Source organism: Bemisia tabaci, chromosome 8 (assembly GCF_918797505.1).
Source record: "Bemisia tabaci chromosome 8, PGI_BMITA_v3".
NCBI classification, from domain to species: Eukaryota; Metazoa; Arthropoda; class Insecta; order Hemiptera; family Aleyrodidae; genus Bemisia; species Bemisia tabaci.
Window position 1 is genome coordinate 38,720,171 of NC_092800.1, and position 21,143 is coordinate 38,741,313.

At 37.2% G+C, this 21,143-nt stretch overlaps 1 protein-coding gene across 5 annotated transcripts in view; it reads right to left on the reverse strand.

Moving 5' to 3' along the window:
- Nucleotides 1-484: 484 nt before the first annotated feature.
- LOC109033802 (major facilitator superfamily domain-containing protein 12) overlaps nt 485-21,143 on the reverse strand; it is a 67,493-nt gene continuing 46,834 nt past the window's right edge. For 4 of the 5 annotated variants that reach the window (XM_019046578.2, XM_019046576.2, XM_072303603.1 and 1 more), the window contains exons 3-11: nt 14,008-14,283; nt 10,908-11,118; nt 10,042-10,207; nt 9,248-9,598; nt 8,328-8,442; nt 6,414-6,564; nt 5,827-5,942; nt 3,853-3,945; nt 485-3,130 (exon numbers count right to left, since the gene is read on the reverse strand). In XM_019046578.2, the coding sequence (XP_018902123.2) occupies nt 3,117-3,130; nt 3,853-3,945; nt 5,827-5,942; nt 6,414-6,564; nt 8,328-8,442; nt 9,248-9,598; nt 10,042-10,207; nt 10,908-11,118; nt 14,008-14,272 (1,482 nt within the window). In that variant the 5' untranslated portion in view covers nt 14,273-14,283 and the 3' untranslated portion in view covers nt 485-3,116. The remainder of the gene's footprint in view (nt 3,131-3,852; nt 3,946-5,826; nt 5,943-6,413; nt 6,565-8,327; nt 8,443-9,247; nt 9,599-10,041; nt 10,208-10,907; nt 11,119-14,007; nt 14,284-21,143) is intronic. The other variant, XM_019046577.2, reaches the window with a different exon arrangement.

The following is a 21,143-nucleotide window of genomic DNA, read 5'->3' on the forward strand; positions in this document are numbered from 1 at the left end:
GTTCAATTTCATGCGTAAAAGTTGCAAAGTTATTTCAACATTTTCATTGCACTGTGTCACTTGGGTTTGAGAGTAAAAGAAACGAACACTTGTTTCTGTTTTACCCAATGAGCCATTTGCATGATCCTATCAGTAAGCTTTAAAATTCATTTCAATCACATTTTGAAATTTGGACTAAGTGCAACAGAAACACATCAAGTTAGAACCGAGAAAAGGAGGTTGGAAATTCATTCCTCCATCCGTCTCAACGTTTTAAAGTATAACGATTCTTAGTTGCCGTAATTTAGAATCACTGTTGCTAATTTATGTCCTAGAGAAAAATATAATGGGTTATTTTTCCTGACGAACATTAATTGTAGAATCATAAAGAATCATGAAAAAACATCCTTCTTATTGTCAATCTCATGATCAAGCCAGTGACCCACTAGAGTTTAGGTAAAGGTAACAAAAATATATTTTTCAAGGAGGTTAAAATACACCTGACTGAATTTTACTTATTAAAACAGATTTATTAAAAAATTAAATTAGAATGAAAATAATAATGCCCAAAGTAGAATTAACAAAATGATCCTGTAATCACTGTAGATTTCAAGCACCATTCAAACTTACACTCTACATATTTGCGCTGAAAATCTGATTGCAAATGATGCTAAAATTGGTAATCATTAATATACATAGTCTAACAATAAAATAATTTTTGGCATCAGACCCAAGAGGAGGGTAATAAAATTAAAATTTTGCCCGAGAGGCAATGATTCCCTTGTTTTACTATATTCGCTCAACAGAAGGAAAAGTCGAAAAATATTTGACACATACTTTGAGTGTCTGGCAAAAGCTTCAACCAGAGGTTAATTTAAGTCCTCATTTCTGATTGGCTAGTGTTGCAATCCATTGCAAATGCTTTTCTAACGAGAATGGTTTGTGACACATTGCAACATATGGTAAAACTGGTTTACGACTGACTTCTTCATAGATTAGATTCAAGATTTAGAGGTAGCATTGGCGGAATTTTGTCACTATGTTCCTCAAAACAATTGCACACATTTAACCCTGGACTAACAAATGGTGATAGAAGGGATTATTTTTTGACAAGAAGCCAGACGCTTGTCCTCTAATGATGTAGGAAGCACATTTGACCAGAGGTGATAGAAATAGCCCTTAATGATGAATGAGCAAGATTCAAACAAAATGCTCACAAATAAAACCCTTCCACTCCATTTGAAAATCGAGAAGTTACATTCTCATGAGTCAAGTTCAAGAAAAAAGTAATAATAAGGTATTCGCACTTTGGAGAAATTCTGAGCATTACTTTCTTTCTGAGTTTGAACAAACGCAATTTGCATGATGTTGATCGTAAAGATGTACTTCAAGTTGAAGACAATCTTAAATTAAGTAATGATAATACTACAATTAAAGACTTTAGTCATGTCAATTTACAAGGAAGAGAGAATAATTTTGTCAAGACCTAAACATGTAACAATAAAAACAATAAGAAAAAAAAGAACAAAGAAAAAAATATAAAAAAATGACTATTTAACACATTGCACTTGATATTTCAAGTTGGAATGAAAATCCAAGGAAAGTTAAGTAACCAATGGACCACTAGACAGGGTACAGGGTTTCCTTTTCAAAAGTTTATATTGCACACAATAAATGCATTAAAACTTTCCTAATTCAATGCAGAGGTTGGAAATTAACACTTTTTGTCACCGTTAATTGGACGTATTTCTGTCAAACGGACCTAAGCGCCATAGGGTGAGGAAGATAGAGGGGGGCTTGGGTTGGCGGCGGAACCGGGCGTCGGGATCATTCCGTCCTATACTCCCAATGCTTTTTCATGGAGCATAGTTCCGTTTGACAGAACGCGCTATTCGGCATTCTAATTTCCTCAAAAGGAACTTAAATTGGCGCTTAGTTCCGTTTGACAGAAATATGTCCAATTCAAACTTCCCGCTCACAGAAAAAGTCAGAAAAGTCTATTGAAATCAAATTGAGCACTAAATTGATTTTGGTATTTTTTATAATATGTGATATGATAGAAAAATTTTCCAATGCACTAACTTTTTTTTGACAAGATTAAAGGTTTCTTGCATCAGAAGAGGAGGGAAATGCGTATGAAACCAGCTGTTGTATTTTACCTCACAAACAGGCTGATTTCAATGGACAATTTGACCTACCCTGATAACATTTTTTTTGCAAGTGAGAAGTTTGAAATCACTAATTATAATGTGAACTTAGAACGCTTATTTCTCACTTATGAATTAATTTTGAAAGTTTTGGAAATTTTTCACATGTTCTGCATATAGTTTTGTCAAAATAGCATGCTTTATATTAGCAAAGCTTTATTTCTTACCCTGTCAAGTGGTTTATTGTCTAGTTTCAATTTTTTTTTTGCCATTTTACCAGCTTAATATAATCAAATCTTAATATAAAAATAGTCCAAATACTGAAAAAACAAAATTCATCAGAGTGAAAAAATTAGAAATCATCGATTGTGAATCTTCGATTTTTACTGACAAAATTGGTCCATTCAGCTGGTTTGTTCGAAAAGAAAAAGTAGAAGTAAACTAAGTCCATACTGACTGTTGTGATTTTTCTATGAACTCGACTCAAAAGAGGAATACATTTAAAATTGGGATGGTCCTTTTGTTTGAAGAGAGGAGTGAGCTTTAAGCTAACAAAATGGTACAGTTCTTTCTTTCCTTGGATATTTGGACTGAGTTAAGCAGAAAGGAACCAACCCACATTTTGGAAAAAATTGAGTTATGAGTGGTTTTGAACTCAACCACTGCTCTACTATCTATCGCCAAAAATTCGAAGTTTTTGTTGGAGCAAATTTTGCAGAAATTGAACTCAAAGTTTATCTTTTACATTGAGTCTTATGCAGGAGCCAAACTTTAAAGCTCTTTTTCTCGGTTCAATCCCGATGTGGCTTGGTTCCTTTCTGTTTAACTCCGTCCATTTATAAGGCACTAAAAATATTAACCTAAATATATTTACAAGATATGCACAATACTGTCAAAAACAACAGCAGTCAAAAAATAAGTAAATTGGTAAACTCTTCTCTGAGCCAGAGGCCGGTATTGAATTGCCGTTTGAATAGTTTGGATGGACTATCATCTTCGATCTTCTGAAAAGACAACAAAATTAATAATTTATTAGAGGTGGTAAAAACAGGTCTCAAGAAAAACCTCTGACTTCAGGAAAAATAAAATCCTCACTTTTTTCATTAACATTCAACTGAAAATTAAATAAGGCAAACAAACAGTTCTACGTTTGTTTTAATATTGTGTGTCGGTTCTCAATTTTTTTTCTCTCTTTTTTTTCAAAACTACATTTTTTCAGAATCTTCGTTCATGCGGTTGTGAAGAATCGAAAAAATCTAAAACCATCCAGCAAGAGGTTTATAGCTCGAGGTTTATCTGATGAATTTTCTTGATCCCTTGTGACCCTTGCAGCACACTCATACACTAAACCTAGATCCCCCTTTGACAATATTAAATTACTAAAAAAAAAACCGCTCTATTCACTGATATTCTAATATAAAGCGGCCCACAAATATTTTCTGCAAAAACAATTACACAATTCTTTAAACTCGAATCATTTTGTAAAACTCAATTTTAACTACAGTAAAACCCGAATTTATCAAATTCCACAGGAAGAACGAGTCAATATGTTAAATCGTGGAATCTGTTCGTTTGAATTAGCTTGAAGCCCTTGAGGGGATCGGAAGATCGATCTATTGAATTGCAGAATCCGTTGAATTGCAATATGATAAATTGAGGTCTTACTGTGCCTTCTCTTTCGTTTGTCATTGTAGTGGATAATTTGTGGTAGGAAAAAAAATATTACCTGAAGAGTTTGAGTCATTTTCTGAATTCGAGGAACCGGTCTGCTTTTCACTCTCAGGAGGTGGTATCCTCTCATTTTCTCGATTAGATGCAGCTAAACAAAAATCATTACCATAACGTAAAAAAAAAATAAATTCAAACCATCACTTTCAAGTTAAATAAGAGACAGCATTGGTGATTGGCCTCTGACTACCAAGAAGGCTTCATTTAGTCATTGAGGCTGAAAATATCTTTGAGCATTTTTCATATAATGGACCACTAGCCAAGGTGCGAATATACGCATTTAGATACATGCTTCCTCCGGAAAATTTTATTTTTGTACACAATCTGGGCAATGAAAATCTTTAAAATCAACTCCTGACTAAGATATTTACATTTTTATTTGCACAGTTTACGAAAAATTTAAATTTACTGCTCACAAGAAAAACCGGAGTCAACATAAACAAATCGCACACTACAATGGTTTTGGCAAGCTCCTTGATCATACAGTGTTCCTCCCCCGCCATGTGGGTGATTTCACGATAACAGGAATAGTTAAAATGTGAAATACCTTAAAAATAAAAGTGCACCAATTTTAACAGGATTTCATTACCTCATTTTAAAGGTATTGAACCTCCTTTTTCCAGCTTTGGCACGCTCTATTTTGATTCAGTGCAAAGTTAAAGTGATTGATAAACAAGCCATTGAATCAGGTATCAGCGCTTCCCGCGGGACTGCTGGAGGTCCACGCAAACATGGCGGCCCTGCCATATTGTGTCGGTTACGTAACAGACGCAGCGTAACCGACACTTGAAAATGTGAGATAAAAGATGATACAAAAGATGAAACTTGGCAATTCTTGAGTTATGAGGTGGAATTGATGCTGCCTTAAAAGTTTTCTAAACTTTGGAGACTTCCTTTTAGTTTAATAATATTAAATTGAGGTTTTTGCGTAGTGAGGAATTAGTGCTACACACCTAAAAATCACTGGTTTTCATAATAATTAAAGTTTTCATTGTAAAAAAAACTGACTTATCAGTAATGGTTTTGTCGAGAAGACTTCAGCGAACAATTTGATGGCAATTTAGTGTTGTTCAAAGTGTAAAAAAGTATCAATAGCCAAGGTAAAGCAACACAATTGAGATTGCTATATATTTATGCTGCAGGGACTGCTGCAGTAACGCCTGATAAGTAATTTAATTCAAGTAGATTATGCTTTTTTTATGCAAGACAAGTTAGAATTAATGTCTCAAATATATTATTAATTTAGCCCTAAAAACAAAAATTAGACGGTCTAAAAACAAAAATTAGACGTTAGTCAATTTCTAAGTTACTTTATTTGTAAAGAAAAGTTAATTTACACCTAGTAGGTGGTTGTAACATGTATTTGAAGAATAAAAAAAAAAAAAAAAAAAAAAAAAAAAAAAAAAAAAAAAAAAAAAAAAAAAAAAAAAAATATTATATATGGGTTTGGAATAATCTTCAAAAATGTTCGCTACACAAATCGTGTTCGACAAGAAATTTTGATTAGAAAACATACAACATAGTGCTTAAATTTGCACCATGTCTGGAGGTCCATTGCTTGTTCCATTGATCAAAATAATAGGTAGTTATTTCGTCCACTCCGAAGAGTGAGAATGCAAATCTAGGTTTTTGCCTCATCAAGAAGAATTTATCACATTAAATTTTAAAAAGAATGGGAAAGGAGTGATTACCCTCTTAGCCCTCTGTTCTTTCTGAGGCTCAACCAATAACATTAGACAATAAACACTGGCAAGAGAATCGATGATTGAAACTGAAAATTACAGAAAGCTACACTTCGTAACTGTCGAACTCTGCTGTGATGATATACAATCCAGCATTCAGCATAATTTTGACAGTAATTTGGATATTCAAAACCTCGAAAATAATTTTTTCATTGAAATTCATAAAATGGTAGGTGAATAAAACGAAATCTAACTGAAATAAGAAATGATGGCAGTAAAAAGGAACTTACCAAGATTGATGGGAGTAAAGAACATGAAGATAATCCCAAGAGCACAGGGCATAATACAGCATATGAAGATGACATACTTTCCGTAGGCACCAAACGCAATTTTGTCTTTTGGTTTACTGAAAAATGCAAGGTTTAGGAATAAATAAAATTGGAGTCAAAGAAAGACATTACATTTTTGGTAAAAACTATTAACATTTAACACACCAAAATAATTTAAAAGTCTAGATTTTGATGGAAAATGAAATGGGTGCAATTTCATTACATCCTTCAATGGCCTTCCAAAGTGGGAAAATGAAAATTTCTATTAAAACATTCACTACCAGGCCAATCAGAGTAGCAAGAAGTCGTTTCTTCAGTGGTCATGCCAGACCAAGACAGTTTCAGTGATCAGCATTTTGCTCAGCAATTGCCCATGGCGCTGCATTGCAAAGGAGACGTTGTATAGGGGTCCTCCACAGAAGTAACTGCAGAGTACAAAATTTAATACAAAATGCAGTGTACTCGCCTTGAAAAATGCAGAGAAATTGATGGTAAATACTAACAATTTAGCAATTCAATTTAGGACAGCATCTCACACTCACACTTACCAGAATTGTATGACTGCAACAACGACTCCATTGAAAACTTTCTCTATGAGACTCATAAATCCATAGACAAACGCACCATTGTTAGGATCTTGATCGATCAAGTCTGTTATTAATCCTAAGGCTGTCACAGTGAGAATTCCTGTTGCGATACCTAAAATTTGACAAATAAAATACAGTCTGTAATCATAGTTCACCATTTGGGTAGAAGATAGACATTAATCCAATAAAAGATTAGGTTTCATCAAAATGCAATGCAATTTGGGGAGAGTAGTGACTGCACTAAGGTTCGAGGATTTTTGGACAAAACAGAAAATCATCCACTGTGATCATTTACCCTCCGCTAATTTCTGGTGTAAGACTTAATCTGTAAAAAAATATGGATGTAGAGTTTCTTTTTTTAAATTTTGAGGCAAATTTGTTCTAAGTTTTCAAAGCCTCCCATTTTAACACCACATGAACCAGGAGAATTCGTCTTTGGAGGCTGATATGTGACAAACTTCCTCTACAAAAAAGCGTTCTGAGGATTTGATTTTTAAAAAATGGTGAGAAAGTTACATTAGTTTAAAAAAAACAGCATCCATTCATTTAAAGAGCAGCTTTTTTACAGCTTTTTCTCACAAATGGGTTTTGAGAAAACTTCTACGCTGCTCAAAGATTAGAATGGTCAAAAAGAAACGTTTGCCTTCTCAATTTTTTAAAAAAATGTTGTTAACAAAGAACAGTAAATGTTTCGAAACAAGGGATAAACCAAATTATTTATCTTAAAAAAATTAAATAAGAGGAGCTGATTTCTTTAAAATATGAAAAAATAATCCTTCCAGCTTTTAATGGCGGAGGCTTCAAATAGATGATAAAGGTACTGGATGAAGTGTACTGCTTCTCCCAGAGGCTCCCTGGACCTCCGAAATTCCACATCATAGACTGGTTTTTACATCCTTCATTTTTATATATCAACAAACAAAGTAATCGAAAACACAGGAAAAAGCGGAAACAAGGCTAAAATACGAAATGTAAAAGCAGGACGTTTCGGTACCTTGCAGCACCATTATCAACTGCTAAAAAAAAGAATTAAAAATAAAAAAGAAATTAAAATAAAAACCAGCAAACGGCGTTACATAGTGAAATTGGTAAATCCATTGAAAAATGGTAGATTTACCAATTTCACTATGTAACGCCGTTTGCTGGTTTTTATTTTAATTTCTTTTTTATTTTTAATTCTTTTTTATAGCAGTTGATAATGGTGCCGTAAGGTACTGAAACGTCCTGCCTTTATAATTTGTATTTTAGCCTTCTTTCCGCTTTTTCCTATGTTTTCAATTGTCGTTTCCGTTTCGGGCTGCTTTTACATTCTCTTTGTTTTCCAAACAAAGTAAGAGATGACGCATCCCCATTACGGTGTTTTTAAATTTCTGCTCTTATTTTATTTTTTTGGAGAGGAGGAAGTCAATTTTATAGCTTGAAATCTATACAAAATGTTCTGCTGACAGAGAAGAAGAATCAAGGAAGTTTTCAAGAAGTTACGTTGACTAGTTTTCTGAAAGAAAAATAAAGTATGACAGAAAGTCTGCAATGTCAAAAATGGAGGTATGTGGTTTTGCACTTTGACCATCTATATAGCTCGGTTTTAAACTTAATTCTCACTGCAGAATTGAGCTCTGAGTCCACCACTTGGTAGAAACACTCTTGAAAGCTCCAAGATTGTGCAAAGCCATATTTTTAAAAATGAACGAAGTCAACATCTGTACTTTCTTCCAATCACCTTTCATGTTTCAGTGAAAATAAAAAAAAAATCCTCAACTCGTAAAATTTCATTATAGATCATTGAAAAGCTAGATCACTATCACTGGGAGTTGACTACTTTATTGCTTGAATTTTTGAGGCTGTTGTTCCTTTGAAGAAAAAAAAATTACTAACCGATGACAGTGGCGACACCAAATATCAAATCATATCGATATAAGTCGCCGAAATTTTGTAAGAATATAAAAACTCCAGAGATAATGCCAAGTAGACATCCAATGTAAAAGGTAATCTGTGAATCAACAAAGAGAAATGTTAAGTTATAAGTGAGTAGAAGGATAATGCAATGCGACAGACATCTTGTGAACAAGAGTAGAAAACATTCACATTGATAAAATCGTACTTTTGCCCACGAGCTAGATTTGATGTACAAGGGCAATTGCATATTGACGGTGTAAGTCGGCAATCACATAACTCGTTTGCAACATTTCTGAAAATCTCCACCTCTATGTTATTTTTTTAGTGGAGAACAAATTGACATCATTACTTAAAGTTTATACAGAATTTTCTTCGCACAGAGAGGAAAAATCACTGCAGTTTTAAAGAATTGCCGTTGAATAGTTTTCCGTTTAAAAAATAAAGTATGACAGGAAGTCTACGACGTCACAAACCAAGTTATGTGATTGCCGACTTACCCCATCAATATATATACTATTTGATTACAAAGGGCAGCAGTTTCTGCTACAATTGTAATGTTTTTAAATAAATAGTTTTTATTTTTTGGAATAGAAATTATTTACAGCAAACATGAAAAAAAGTAAACAGAAAATCATAACATTTCATTGACAAATTTTAGGAAATGTTGATCACTGGATACACAACATATGACTGAACCACTTGTCTCATTTGCTTAACATACTCAATTAGGATTAGGGAAAATTGAGCATTTTGGATCATGAAAAATTTTGAAGATTTAAAACCAATGCAATTTTGTCCAAAATAAAAATCATCGAGCACAGGTTTTTCACATTTTGGATTTCTTCAGGCCTGGTTTTCCAATGTGATAATGAAAAGAATGAAATGCTCTTCATGCTTACCTTTCTCCCAAATACAACGTTCAGCTTCGTTGTCATCAGTGATGTTGTAAAATTGCTTAAATTAGTTATTAAAGGTATAATGGTGATATAAGATCGTGGAAGCTTCAGAGTTTCGATAACGTATGCAGGAATGAAAACTTGAAGCAGGTTGAAAAACAACCTAGCTGAAACATAAACTAAAGTTACTGAGTAGAACTTTCGTCGGCGAAAGAGTGACCACGGGGAGATTCTTCGTTGTTGAGGATCGATCAAGGTTTGATGGAGTTCATTGTCTTCTGAGACTTCTTGCACTCCCAAATGATACCAGAGAGTTTCTACCAGACCGACTGCCGAAATCACACCGACGATAATCTGAAAAATAAAAGATTAATGTCAAAATTTACTCTTCGTCGTTTTCCAAATGGTTAAAGAGGTAAACAATTTTCACCTGAATCTTGAAGAGTTCAAAGATTATGGTCTTATCTCAGTGGATTTTGTGATAAGATTTAGCTTAAAATCTATTCAAATTTGTGCGTTGCTGTTTTCTAAAAGCACGAATAAATTCACTGAAAGAATCGAGTGTTTTCAAAAAGTATTAGGAACTTATGCTTTTGGATGAATGTCATAGATGATTCCTGTATGTATTCCTTATAGGGCCAGTAAATTAGAAAAAAATTCTCAGAATTCAAAGAAAAATTTGTCAGTTGTAAAATAGACTAAGTGTATCCAAATATTGAATGCATGAGCGACCTTTAACTGCTGCTTGTCTAAAATAACAAAAAATTAAGGTAATTAGGTCAATCTTGAGAACTTACAATAAACTGTTTATAACAGTTTGGGTTTAGATCTTCGGGATTTTCATCGACTAAAGGATCATCCAATTGCAGATAAGATGTTACAACTTGTTTGTCAGGACATAATTCTAGGGCAACTAGGGCAATGACAAAGACGGAGGAAATTGAAAGCTGCGTAAAAATATTCCTGGAAAAGAAGAGAAAAAAACAGGGTTCAATTAAAGAAATATCATGAAACATCTCTCATTAAAAAATTAGAATGAAAAATATTAATTTTTTGGGGAATTTTTGAGAATTTTCACATGAAGCTTAGAGGATTTTGAAACATCTGCTTTATAGGAGCGTAAATAAAGGTAAAGAATGTAATGTGTTAACAAGATCAGTGTTAAAACGGTAAAATAAGGACTAAAAAACATTGAGGAAAGGAGATTTGAAAGAAAAGGGTCTATGCTAAAAAACTTAATTTACCCTTATAAAATAAAGCTCGTCTAGCACCACGTTTTAGAGTATTAAGGTAAATTGAGTTTTTTAACATTCACCTTTTTCTTTAAAATCTGTGTTGTTTGTCGTCCACTAAAGAATTCTGCAAATTCAAGCAATAGCAATTTGCATTTAGGTTGTGGTGATAACCCTTGACCACTCTTTGCAAAAAAAGCTTTTCGAATGCATGGAAAAGGGAACCTTCTAGTTCACTTTTTATGCATGGATTATAAGTGGCATCTCCCATCCCTAGTAAAAGTGAGTCAGCCTGACGTCAGGCTGATTCATGTTTACTAGGGATGAAAAATGTTCCCTTGAAGTGCATCACATTTAAAACACATGGTGCTCACTGAAACCGATTTTCTGTAAATTAGTTAGTAATATAACGTGCATGAATTGATATTTACCTCAGGGACATGAGCCATGTCCTTTCTTGGAAGTTACTAGTGAGATCTGTGATAATGGCTAAGTGTGCGATTTGTACCGTAGCCCATCCAACTTGAAAAACAGCAATGAATACACTGTAGTATAAAAGTTGAATGAGTTGATCCTCATTTTTCAAAAACGATGGGACCGGCATAAATACAAATGGAAATGATAGGAAAACAGCTATTGTGCCTGTAAAAAAGAAAAAAAATAAGGTGCAATTAAAAAGAAATTCAAAATTTTTGACAGCTAATCTGAATCAATGCTTGCAGCAATTGTCAATGGGTTACTTCAGCTTGTTATATAAACGTATTCAGATGATTAAAGCTCGTATATAATTGAAAAATGTGCGAAAAAGTAAGGGAAAGGACCCTGAAGAAGGCGAAAAATTAGAACGTGATAGCTAATCAACAGCATCATTTGCGTGTTTTTAGAATAGATAACTTTTCGCACTTCCCGGCAGGTATGTTGCGTTGTCTATGCAGCAAAATTGAAGGCGAACTTCAGATAGACAATACTTAACGATAGGTTCATAGCATCGTTTATCAATCAAAGCTTTTGGAGTGATATAATTGCGTTCTTTTTCGAATAGACAACTATTCGCGCTCCCCGGTATATTTGTTGCCTATGTGGCGAAATTGAAGGCGAAACCTAAAACGGACGATATCTGGCCATAGGAATAGGTTCATGCATTATGTATTGATTCAAGCTAACAATAAGCCTGTTAGAGAGGGGTACCTAGGCTAGGATGCTTGATTCTTGTAGAGTAGCTAAAAATAATAAGATCCGCCCAAACAGCAACTCTCTACGTTCAATGTTAACCGAGATTTCGCGCTTTGAAAAATGCGGTTATTGACGTCATCCACCGCGGTAGTGACACCGTTAATCTTTTCCACTATGCTTTCATCCGAGTTTCACGTTGAGTAACCAGTGCAAATGTGTGCCTCAGTGATCGATGAAAGTAAGGTGGAAGAGATCAACGGTGTCACTACCGCGGTGGATGACGTCATAAACCGATTTTTCAAAGCGCGATATCTCAGTTAACATTGAACGTAGAGAGTTGCTGCCAAGACAGATCTTCTTATTTTTCGCTAATCTACAAGAATCAAGCATCAAAACACGATTCTGTAACCAGCGCAATTGACTCATTATCACTAGGCGAATTTTGCTTGATTTTTTGCTCAACAAGTTGCTCGTCAACCATCATTACCCTTAAGTTTTGCTTCGTCCAATTACATTGCACAAATTGGACGTGTTACTGCCAAACGGAATAAAAGACGAGTGGGAAATGTAGTGTGTGCTCTAGAAAGCTGCATAAGAAACGACGTCCATCCGTAATAAGCGTGATTCCTTTTGGAGAAATGGAAAAGCAGATTTTACATTCTGCCGAACGGAACTATGTGCCAACTGAATGCGGCACTCATGAGCCATGGGCATGTGACAAGAAGGAGAAGGTTGTGGACAGGGCTCAGGAATTAATTCTGACCACGCGACGGCGGCTTCGTCACCGCTGACGTCACTGACGCTCCATAACTCTCATTCATTCTTACGGCCGTCGACTGACGAGCACACCCTTCTTTCCCACATGTCTCTGGTTCCGCTTGGAAGAAATACGTCCAATGGACCACTAGACAAGGTACGAATTTAAGCATCTGATACATGTTTCTTAACCAGAATTTCACGTAGAACACGATTCACACTACGAAAATTACCGAAATCAACTTCTAACGAAGATATTAACGTTTTTATTTCGCACTGATTACGAGGAATTTGAACTGCCGCTCACAAGAAACTCAAAGCTCTACGTGAGTCAAATCGCGCACTACAACGGTTTCAGCAAGCTTCTCAGTCGAGCAATGTTCATTTCCACCATAGGTTGTTCAAACTATTGGTAATTTGCTATAACTGAGCCAAAGTGTCAAGATGAAGTTGAAGATTTTTACATCGCAGAGACTGTCATGATAAACATTTAGCGCGCGATGTGATCACGTAGAGCATGAGTTTTCATGAGCGGGTGGTTTGAATTCACGCATCAGATCAAAAATCCTGTAGGAGTTATTTCGGTAATTTCGTTGTGTGCATCGTGTTTACGTAAAATTTGGTAGAAACATGTATCAGAGTGCTGAATTCGACTATCTAGTGGTCCATTCTGACCCGCGACGGCGGCTTCGTCACCGCTGACGTCACTGGCGCTCCATAATTCTCATTCATTCTTACGGCCCTCGACTGACGAGCACACCCCTTCTTCCCACATGTCTCTGGTTCCGCTTGGAAGAAATACGTCCAATTGGTTTAGCAATCCTGATCTAGTTTGGATAAACTCGCTTTGCAGAGTGGGTACTCATCTCGACATTTATGAGTTGTCCAGGATGTCTACTAAAACAGGCTGGCCAAAAATCAGTACTTTTACAGTACTTTTTCAGTACATTCCCAAGATGTTCAGTACCTCAGGAACAGTACAAATTCAGAACTTTCCCAATACCTCCCATTAACGAAATCCAAAAAATTTCAAAAATTTGAATTTCTCAAAAAATTCAATCTCTCTTCGAATTGCGACAAAAATGACATCGACTTTAAAAAAAATCCGGACCTTCGTGCGGAATATACGCCCTTTTTCAGTACTTCCGGACCGCCCTTAAAAAATCAGCACTACTTCCGGACTTTCCGGAAATTCTGGACTCATAGACACCCTGGTTATCACTACGTCACCTTCCAGGCAAAGTATCACAAGCGCCATGCGACGTTTAAAAATTTCCGCCGCCATTATATTTTTTTACAGAGAAATTGTTCAACGAAGCTGTCCGAAAATTTCACCGAATTTTCTTTGTGCTGCCGATAAAATTTAGTGAAATTTTCAAACAGATTCAACCAACAATTTCTCAGTAAAAAAATAAAATGGCGGCGGAAATTTTTAATCGTCGCATGGCGCTTGTGATACTTTGCCTGGAATGTGACGACTAGGCGAATTTTATTTGATTTTTTGCCCAACAAGTTGCTCATCAACCATCACTACCCTTAAGTTTTGCCTCGTCCGATTACATCGCACAGACTGATGTTGCGGGGTATCTGTGGGGGGCTTACCGATGAGATGTGCGGACTTGCGGCGTCCGTAGTTGAAGAAGCCGAACTTCATCTTGTCGGAGAGGAAGCCGATGAAAGGACAGACGATGCCGTCGACGAGCTGCCCGATGAGGATGGCCGCCCCGACGATGCTCGGCCGGAACTCCACGACGAAGGTGAGGTAGACGAGGAGGTAGTTGAACCACATCGCCGCGCACATGTCGTTGAACACGTGCCCCTGCGCGAACGCCATCTGCGCCCCGACGGGCGATAGGAGACTCGGCATTCTCTTCTCATCTGAAACACACCAACAGTCACCGTTAGAAAGAGCAGGGTGGCATGAAACCAACAGCTGAAGAAACGGACACGGGTATGCTAAGAGCAACGGAGATGGAATGGAGATGTTGCATGTGTGAGGGATTTGCGACTTGATCATTGATTCTTATGTAAAAGTTCGCGATAAACACGATGGTGCCACTGGTTTTCTCTGAAATCATCTCCCAAGCTCAAAAAAAGCTCTCAACTTGAGGCGAAAATTGGGGGGGGGGATATCCCACCCTACCCTGAGAGTCCACCTCTTCATCAAAACAAACTCTTCATGCAAAGATAGGGAGCAAATACATTAGCAGGGTTGCCGTGTTTTCAGTTTTGGAGTCCCCAAATAAAGTGGCAGCCCTGTCAATGTATTTGCTACCTATCTTTGCATGGAGAGTTTGTTTTGATGTAGAGGTGGACTCTCAGGGTAGGGTGGGATATCCCCTCCATTTTGGCCTCACTTTGAGAGCTTTTTTGGAGCTTGGGAGTTGATTTCAGAGAAAACCAGTGGCACCATCGTGTTTCTCGCGAACTTTTACATAAGAATCAATGGTCAAATCGCAAATCCCTCACACATGCAACATCTCCATTCTGGAGAAGGTCGGTTGGAATATCAGGAAGAGAACGGGTCCGCCATGATAGAGTGCGTCACATTAAACGGAGTCGAATGCTCATACGACGTCGAAACACAGCATAGGCCTTTTAAGCTCTAGTATTTGATGTCACGATTATTCTACCGCGAGTTCGAATAATCACGCCGTACACAGTGCGGCTGGCGTTAAACCTACATTAGCGCCTGCAAGACTTAAGGAATACTTCACGCATTGCGCCAAACAGTGCGGTCGGCGTAAGGCCCATATTAGCGCCTACGAGACTGCGTGAATACTTCTCGCATTGCACCAAACGCAGTTTAGACAGTCAATTATTGGCGTGAAACGCATATTAGCGTCTACAAGACTGTAGGCATGCTGTAGGACTGCGTGTCATCATTTTTGACTTTCTGCTCCAGTTTTTACCATAATTAAAGGGAAAATATTGTAATTTGCAATGGAAATAGAGGGTACGTAATAGACTGACTAACGGCAACCCACGAGAGTCCCTAGAAGCAAGTCCATCATTTTCTCCCTTAGTCAATAGGAACCACCCTTTTCAACCAACAGGATCGCTCCATATCCCTTTCGTCTTCTTTGTCTATAGCTTTGTCTATCGATTTCAATAATCGGCCCACTGGAGTCGATTGTTTCACGTACATTTAAATGGAGGAAAACAGGGTTGCTAACTCTCAAGAATCGCCACTGCTGGTGGTCCATTTCCATACCAGCGGGCCGATTATTGAAACTGAAAGACAAAACAATAGACATAGAGGACAAATAAAAGAGGTATGGAGGGATCCTATTGGTGAACGCGGGTGGCTGCAATTTACAGAGTAGGTTAGTAATAGACTAACGAACGGCAACCCATGAGAGACCCTATAGTTAGTCCATCATTTTCTCATTTAGTCTATAGCAATCACCCGCTTCAACCAATAGGATCACTCAATACTCCCTATGTCTTCTTTTTCTATATCTTCGTCTATCAATTTCAATGATCAGCCCGCAGGAATGAGAGAGTTCTCTCTTGTTAGACTCAATACTCCCTACGTCTTCTTTTTCTATCGCTTCGTCTATCAATTTCGATAAGCAGCCCGCCGGAACGAGAAAGTTCTCTCTTGTTAGATCCCCATATCACAGGGTCCACGATTGAAAAAGCTTGAGATGAGAATACTGCGCATGCGTCAGTCAAAAGAGTAACTACTGCAGGCAAAGCGCAAGTGTAAACACAACACCTCAAGAGTAGTGACCTTAACCTTCTTACCTAGAGAAAACATGTATACCTACTCCGAGACTCCCCGAGTGAGCGAGTCGATAAATCAAACAACGATAATGCGAGCACCGTCGCTCACGGTTGCCAACTGTCACGCACGCGTGCAGCAGAACCTAGTCATCGAAGACCGTTCACGAATGGTTTCATTGAACTCTCAATGATCCCTACTGGAAAAAAAATACATTGGATCCAGAGTCCAGACTCTTAAAAACATCGACAAGAAAAACTACTCTTGATTCAATCAAAATCTAGTTAAATCAAGAACCAAGCCTCTTAATTTGAGGGATTTCGTTTTGATTCAAGCAAAAATCAGATTGAATCAAGAGTAATTTATCTTTTCAATGTTTTCAAGGTCTGGACTCTCGATTCAATGTGTTTTTTCTATTTTTTCGAGTGTACTGAACAGGGGAAAAAATGGCCTAAAAATGTTACAAAGACAATTCCTTGAACACATCAAAAACTTCCAAAATCAACTCGTTAAGGAGAGGTTATTAATTGTTTGTACATTATAATCTGAAAATTCAAACTTTTTGCTCGCGAAAAAATCCATAATCGATGCAAGTCAAAATGAGGGGCTTGGAAGACAAGGCTCATATGTGCAGTTTTTGAAAACATTGAGATATGCATTATTTCAAGCATAAGGCTAGTCTCCATGCATATTCTGTGCTGTGAAACATTCGCTCCTAAATTCCAATATTTAAGCATCAGAAAGTCAGTTTGAACTTTTTTCCGCCATAAGGATCCATGTAATTTCGAAACTTTAAAGCTAGTACTACTCGAAATAGCAGAAACTGCACTTGTGCGCCTTGTACTCCAAGCCCCTCAAATTATGCATTATGAAATCAACCTATTCGTTAGGGAAATAGCTAGATTTTGATTTCATACACATTTCCTTCCTCTTTAAACCCAAGGTATTTTTGATTTTGTCGAGAAAAGGTTAGTGCACAGAAAGCTTTCCCGTCGTAAATAATACCAAAACTACTTTAGTGCTAGATTTGAACAAGAACTCCGGATTATCTCGAAGCGGGAAGTGGATTTAAACCATTAGTTTCTAAAATATGAGTTAACTTTAAATACGTCAATCGTCTTTTAAGACGATAGACGCATTCGATAAGAGACGTATACTTTGGTTTTTAATTTCGTACCTGGCCAAAAGAGTCATTCTAGTTGCGTTAAGTTCACTTTAAGAAATCACTCTTCGATGAACCATGCAGAGTCTCAGTTCGCAAAACCCAAAATCTTCGGTCGATACGAGATGAGGGTCACATGAACCAAGGTGTGTCGGTTCGTTGAACTTAAACTTCGGTTCGTTGAACTGAAATTTCGATTTTTTGTACTGAGCCTTCGGCTCACCGAACATGAAATCCTCTGAACCGAGACAAGCATACTAAAATTATCGGTTCGTATTGCCCGGAATATTTTGCTCTGGGTGCGATTACAGTACACGAACTTTTATAGCATACTGAAAAAGCTCGACTTCATATTTTTGCATATTTGGCTTTTCGCCATTTTGCAATAAGGAAATCTCATTTTGCATCTCTGGCTCTTTCGTAAAAGCACCTTTCTGCAGAGAGAGACCAGTAGCATATACGTTGTTTCTAAAATGAGCCACAAATAGTGGTTCCTTATTGCAAAATATGGTACAGTTGATTCAAATCATCATAAGTAACGAATTTTACCGACGGATCAGTTGCGAGTAAAGTCCTTGACTTTTCAGGTACTACAAACTTTCCGCTAAAAAATCTAGTTATTTGTTTTTTCAGAGGTTTTTTTTTATTTTTCACGATGGTTTCTTCCAAAATCCAAGAATACCTTTATTTTAATCGTAAGAGACACAAACTTTCATCCCAACCTTATTTGAAAGGGCAACAATTGAGCTGAACGCTCGGTGGATGATCACAGACCTAGAGTTTTATATTTACAGTTAGCGGTCCTGCAGCCTTACAGGAATTCTCACATTAGCTCCGAATACGAGATCAAAGCGAAAATTGATGATATCTGACCGCATCACTGGCAGTCACGTCGTGCAAATTTCAATAAATTGCCCTAGTTATGAGTTCCCTTTTGAGAGACAACAAAATATTAACTCGCTGGAAAAACTCTGATGTATTTCAGACTCATTGCCATGCGAGAAACAAGAACTCTAACCAATTGCGAAGCGTGAATGGCAGATTATCGATATTTCTCCATTTGAAGCTATGGTAAAGAATCGATTATTTAAGGTTTCGTTGCGAACACCCCGTTTATCGATTCTTTTCATAGGTTTAAATGACAAATCAATCAATATATCGCAAACTACGTCATGCTACCGACTCTGACGTCTAACGCAAATACGCGCGTATCATTAATAGTGATCGCCCAATGAGAGACGGGGCTTCAGACCACAAAAACTCAAAATTGAGTTATTGTTATCAGGATTCTGAGAAGTGATTCAGGAGCATTTTTTTTTAAAAAATCCAGTCGAGAGAACAAAACTATTCTAAACTCTAATCTGATACGTTTTGGGCACAATATTGTGAGACTTAGAGCTCGATATTTCAGGGTTTCCATAATTTCCCCGGTTTCAGTTTGCCTGACTATTTTTGCTTTACCCTGACTTTCCCTGATATTCAAATAAAGCTTCCACTTGAATTTTTTTCCCTATTGAATTATACTCGCTCCTTTTGTACGCGTACGGTGGAAAGTCAATTAGAGGTCGGACATGAAATTTTGGCAACACTGCAATTTTGATGTTATTCGTACATTTAAATTTCAACGGTGTTTAAGGAGAACATTTTCGAGGAAACCATGAAGTCACCTTACAACCTCAAAGTTTGTATGAACGAGTTATGAGCTTTAAAGTTTCCAAATTTTGTCCGACCTCTCCTATTGACTCAATCCACTGTGCGCCGTGCCACACAGTGGAACTAGTCTATGGAAGAGATTGGACAATACATTTTTGACACAAATTGTGAAATTTTATAGACAATTTACGAGAAAACCAATGCAACTACTTTAAAATAGCAACACGTCATAATAATACAGATGTACGCTTTAAAGTTATTAAATCTGTCTGACCTCTCCAATTCTCCATTGACTCGATCCGCACTAAGCGCTTTCGCGAAATTCCCTGCATATCTTAAGGATTCCTCAAATTTTCCAGGTCGCCATAAATCCTTGACAATCCCTGACTTACCAGATTGTCAAGATCGCCGGAAATCCTGAATTCATGCATCGACAGAAGAATGAACAAAACCGCTAAGGGTATTCGAATGTACAGCACAGTCTGACAACGTTAAATCGTTTGGATTAGCATACAGACTTTCGCACTCGCTGTTGAACGGAGAAGAACGGAAGTCCGGTTTAAGGAGCGGATTCCTATAGAACGCGGGCTAGTAGATAATTTTTAAATTCAACTTCCGATCGCTTCGCGTTCGCTCGGGTCTGTTCTTCACTGGAGACCGGAGTTGTCCCAGTAACCTTCGTCTGATTCTGACACCCACCCAAGGCACGCGGGCTCCACGCGTCGCGGTTTCCTGTTAGGCCTCCGCTCCTGGGAGCTTGTAACTCCGACTGCGCTGAAGAAAATTACACTTTGAAAAAGACGAAAAAAATAGGGGAAGAAAAAAAGTCCCGTTATAATTGGGCCGCGTTAAGTAGAAAGAAACCAAGTCACATCAGCTACTGCCATATTTAATTGGGCAATTCGATTTTTTACATGAAAACGGTTGTGCGGATTTTTGTGCAGATTCTGTGCAAATTTCAGGGAATTTTCTGCATAGTGCGAAGCGATTCCTTAATATTTTCAAAACAATCCGCAAAAACGCTCTCTCCTAAAAAATTAAATTGCCAAGTTAAATTTGGCAATAGCTGATGTGGCTTGGTTCCTTTCTGTTTAACGCGGTCCATTTCAGCTAGAGCACATGTGCACCAAGCAAAAAGTTCGGAAGCTACGTTGAGAGTGCACCTCTATAGCTAATCAAACCCGGTTGCTTTGGTTCCTGTCTTGGAGTTCCAAACCAAAATGGCAACTATACTAATTTATTTGACCCCTATCTGTGCATAGAGGTGGATTCTAAACATAGCTTGGAATATTCCCTCCGATTACAGCCTGAACTTTGAGAACTGTTTTTGAGCGTAGGGTTTCAGAAAAAACCAGGGGTATCATCATGTTTCTTGCGAAAGGTTATGCGAGGGACTGCATTTAAATCGCAAATCCTTATTGACACATGCAAGAACTTCATTAACCCATTTTTTTATCGCAAAACGAACTTCGGTTCAGCTAACCGAGATTTGATTTCTAAGACCGAGAAACTTCGATTACCTCAACTAAAAAACTTCGGCGTTCAATACAAACCGAAATATAGTCTCTGTAAACAAACAATTTTTCTCAGTGTATAAATGGTGATGTACATGGACCCAGGCTGGATGAGACATGAGATATGTATGTACTACTTGTATACCTCATTAACTCCTCCGCAGCTTCCATGACTCTCACCAAAAACTCACTTCATCAGAGAATTTAAGATGAGGCCTTGAATCAGTAAAGATCATACCTCCTGATGATTTGGGCACCTTTCTTTAACGAAGCCTGTGTCTGACAGTGAAATTCTCTATCCTCTTCTAACTGCAGAGTGTGGATCCCAAATTATGACTGAGAGAACATCATACGTGCATTTAATCATTTATGGGAGGACATGCATAAATGTTAATTATAACACATCCGAAAGCTTTGCGAAATAATGAGCGATGAGTAAGTTCAACAGGTACAAGGTGTAGGCTGGTGGATTATTCATCAAATGCTCTTGACATTTTGTTTCTCTTCGGTAATTTCGATTTAAGTGTTTTACACTGAAGGAGTTGCAGAGAAAAGTTTGGATGCGAGATCAGTTCACGATGTTGGGTGAAACCTCTAATTCTTTTAAACTGCACAATAAAGTGCAAAGAGTATTTTTGATGCATACAGTAGCGTCACTGGATTTCTGCAGGATCAACTCTCA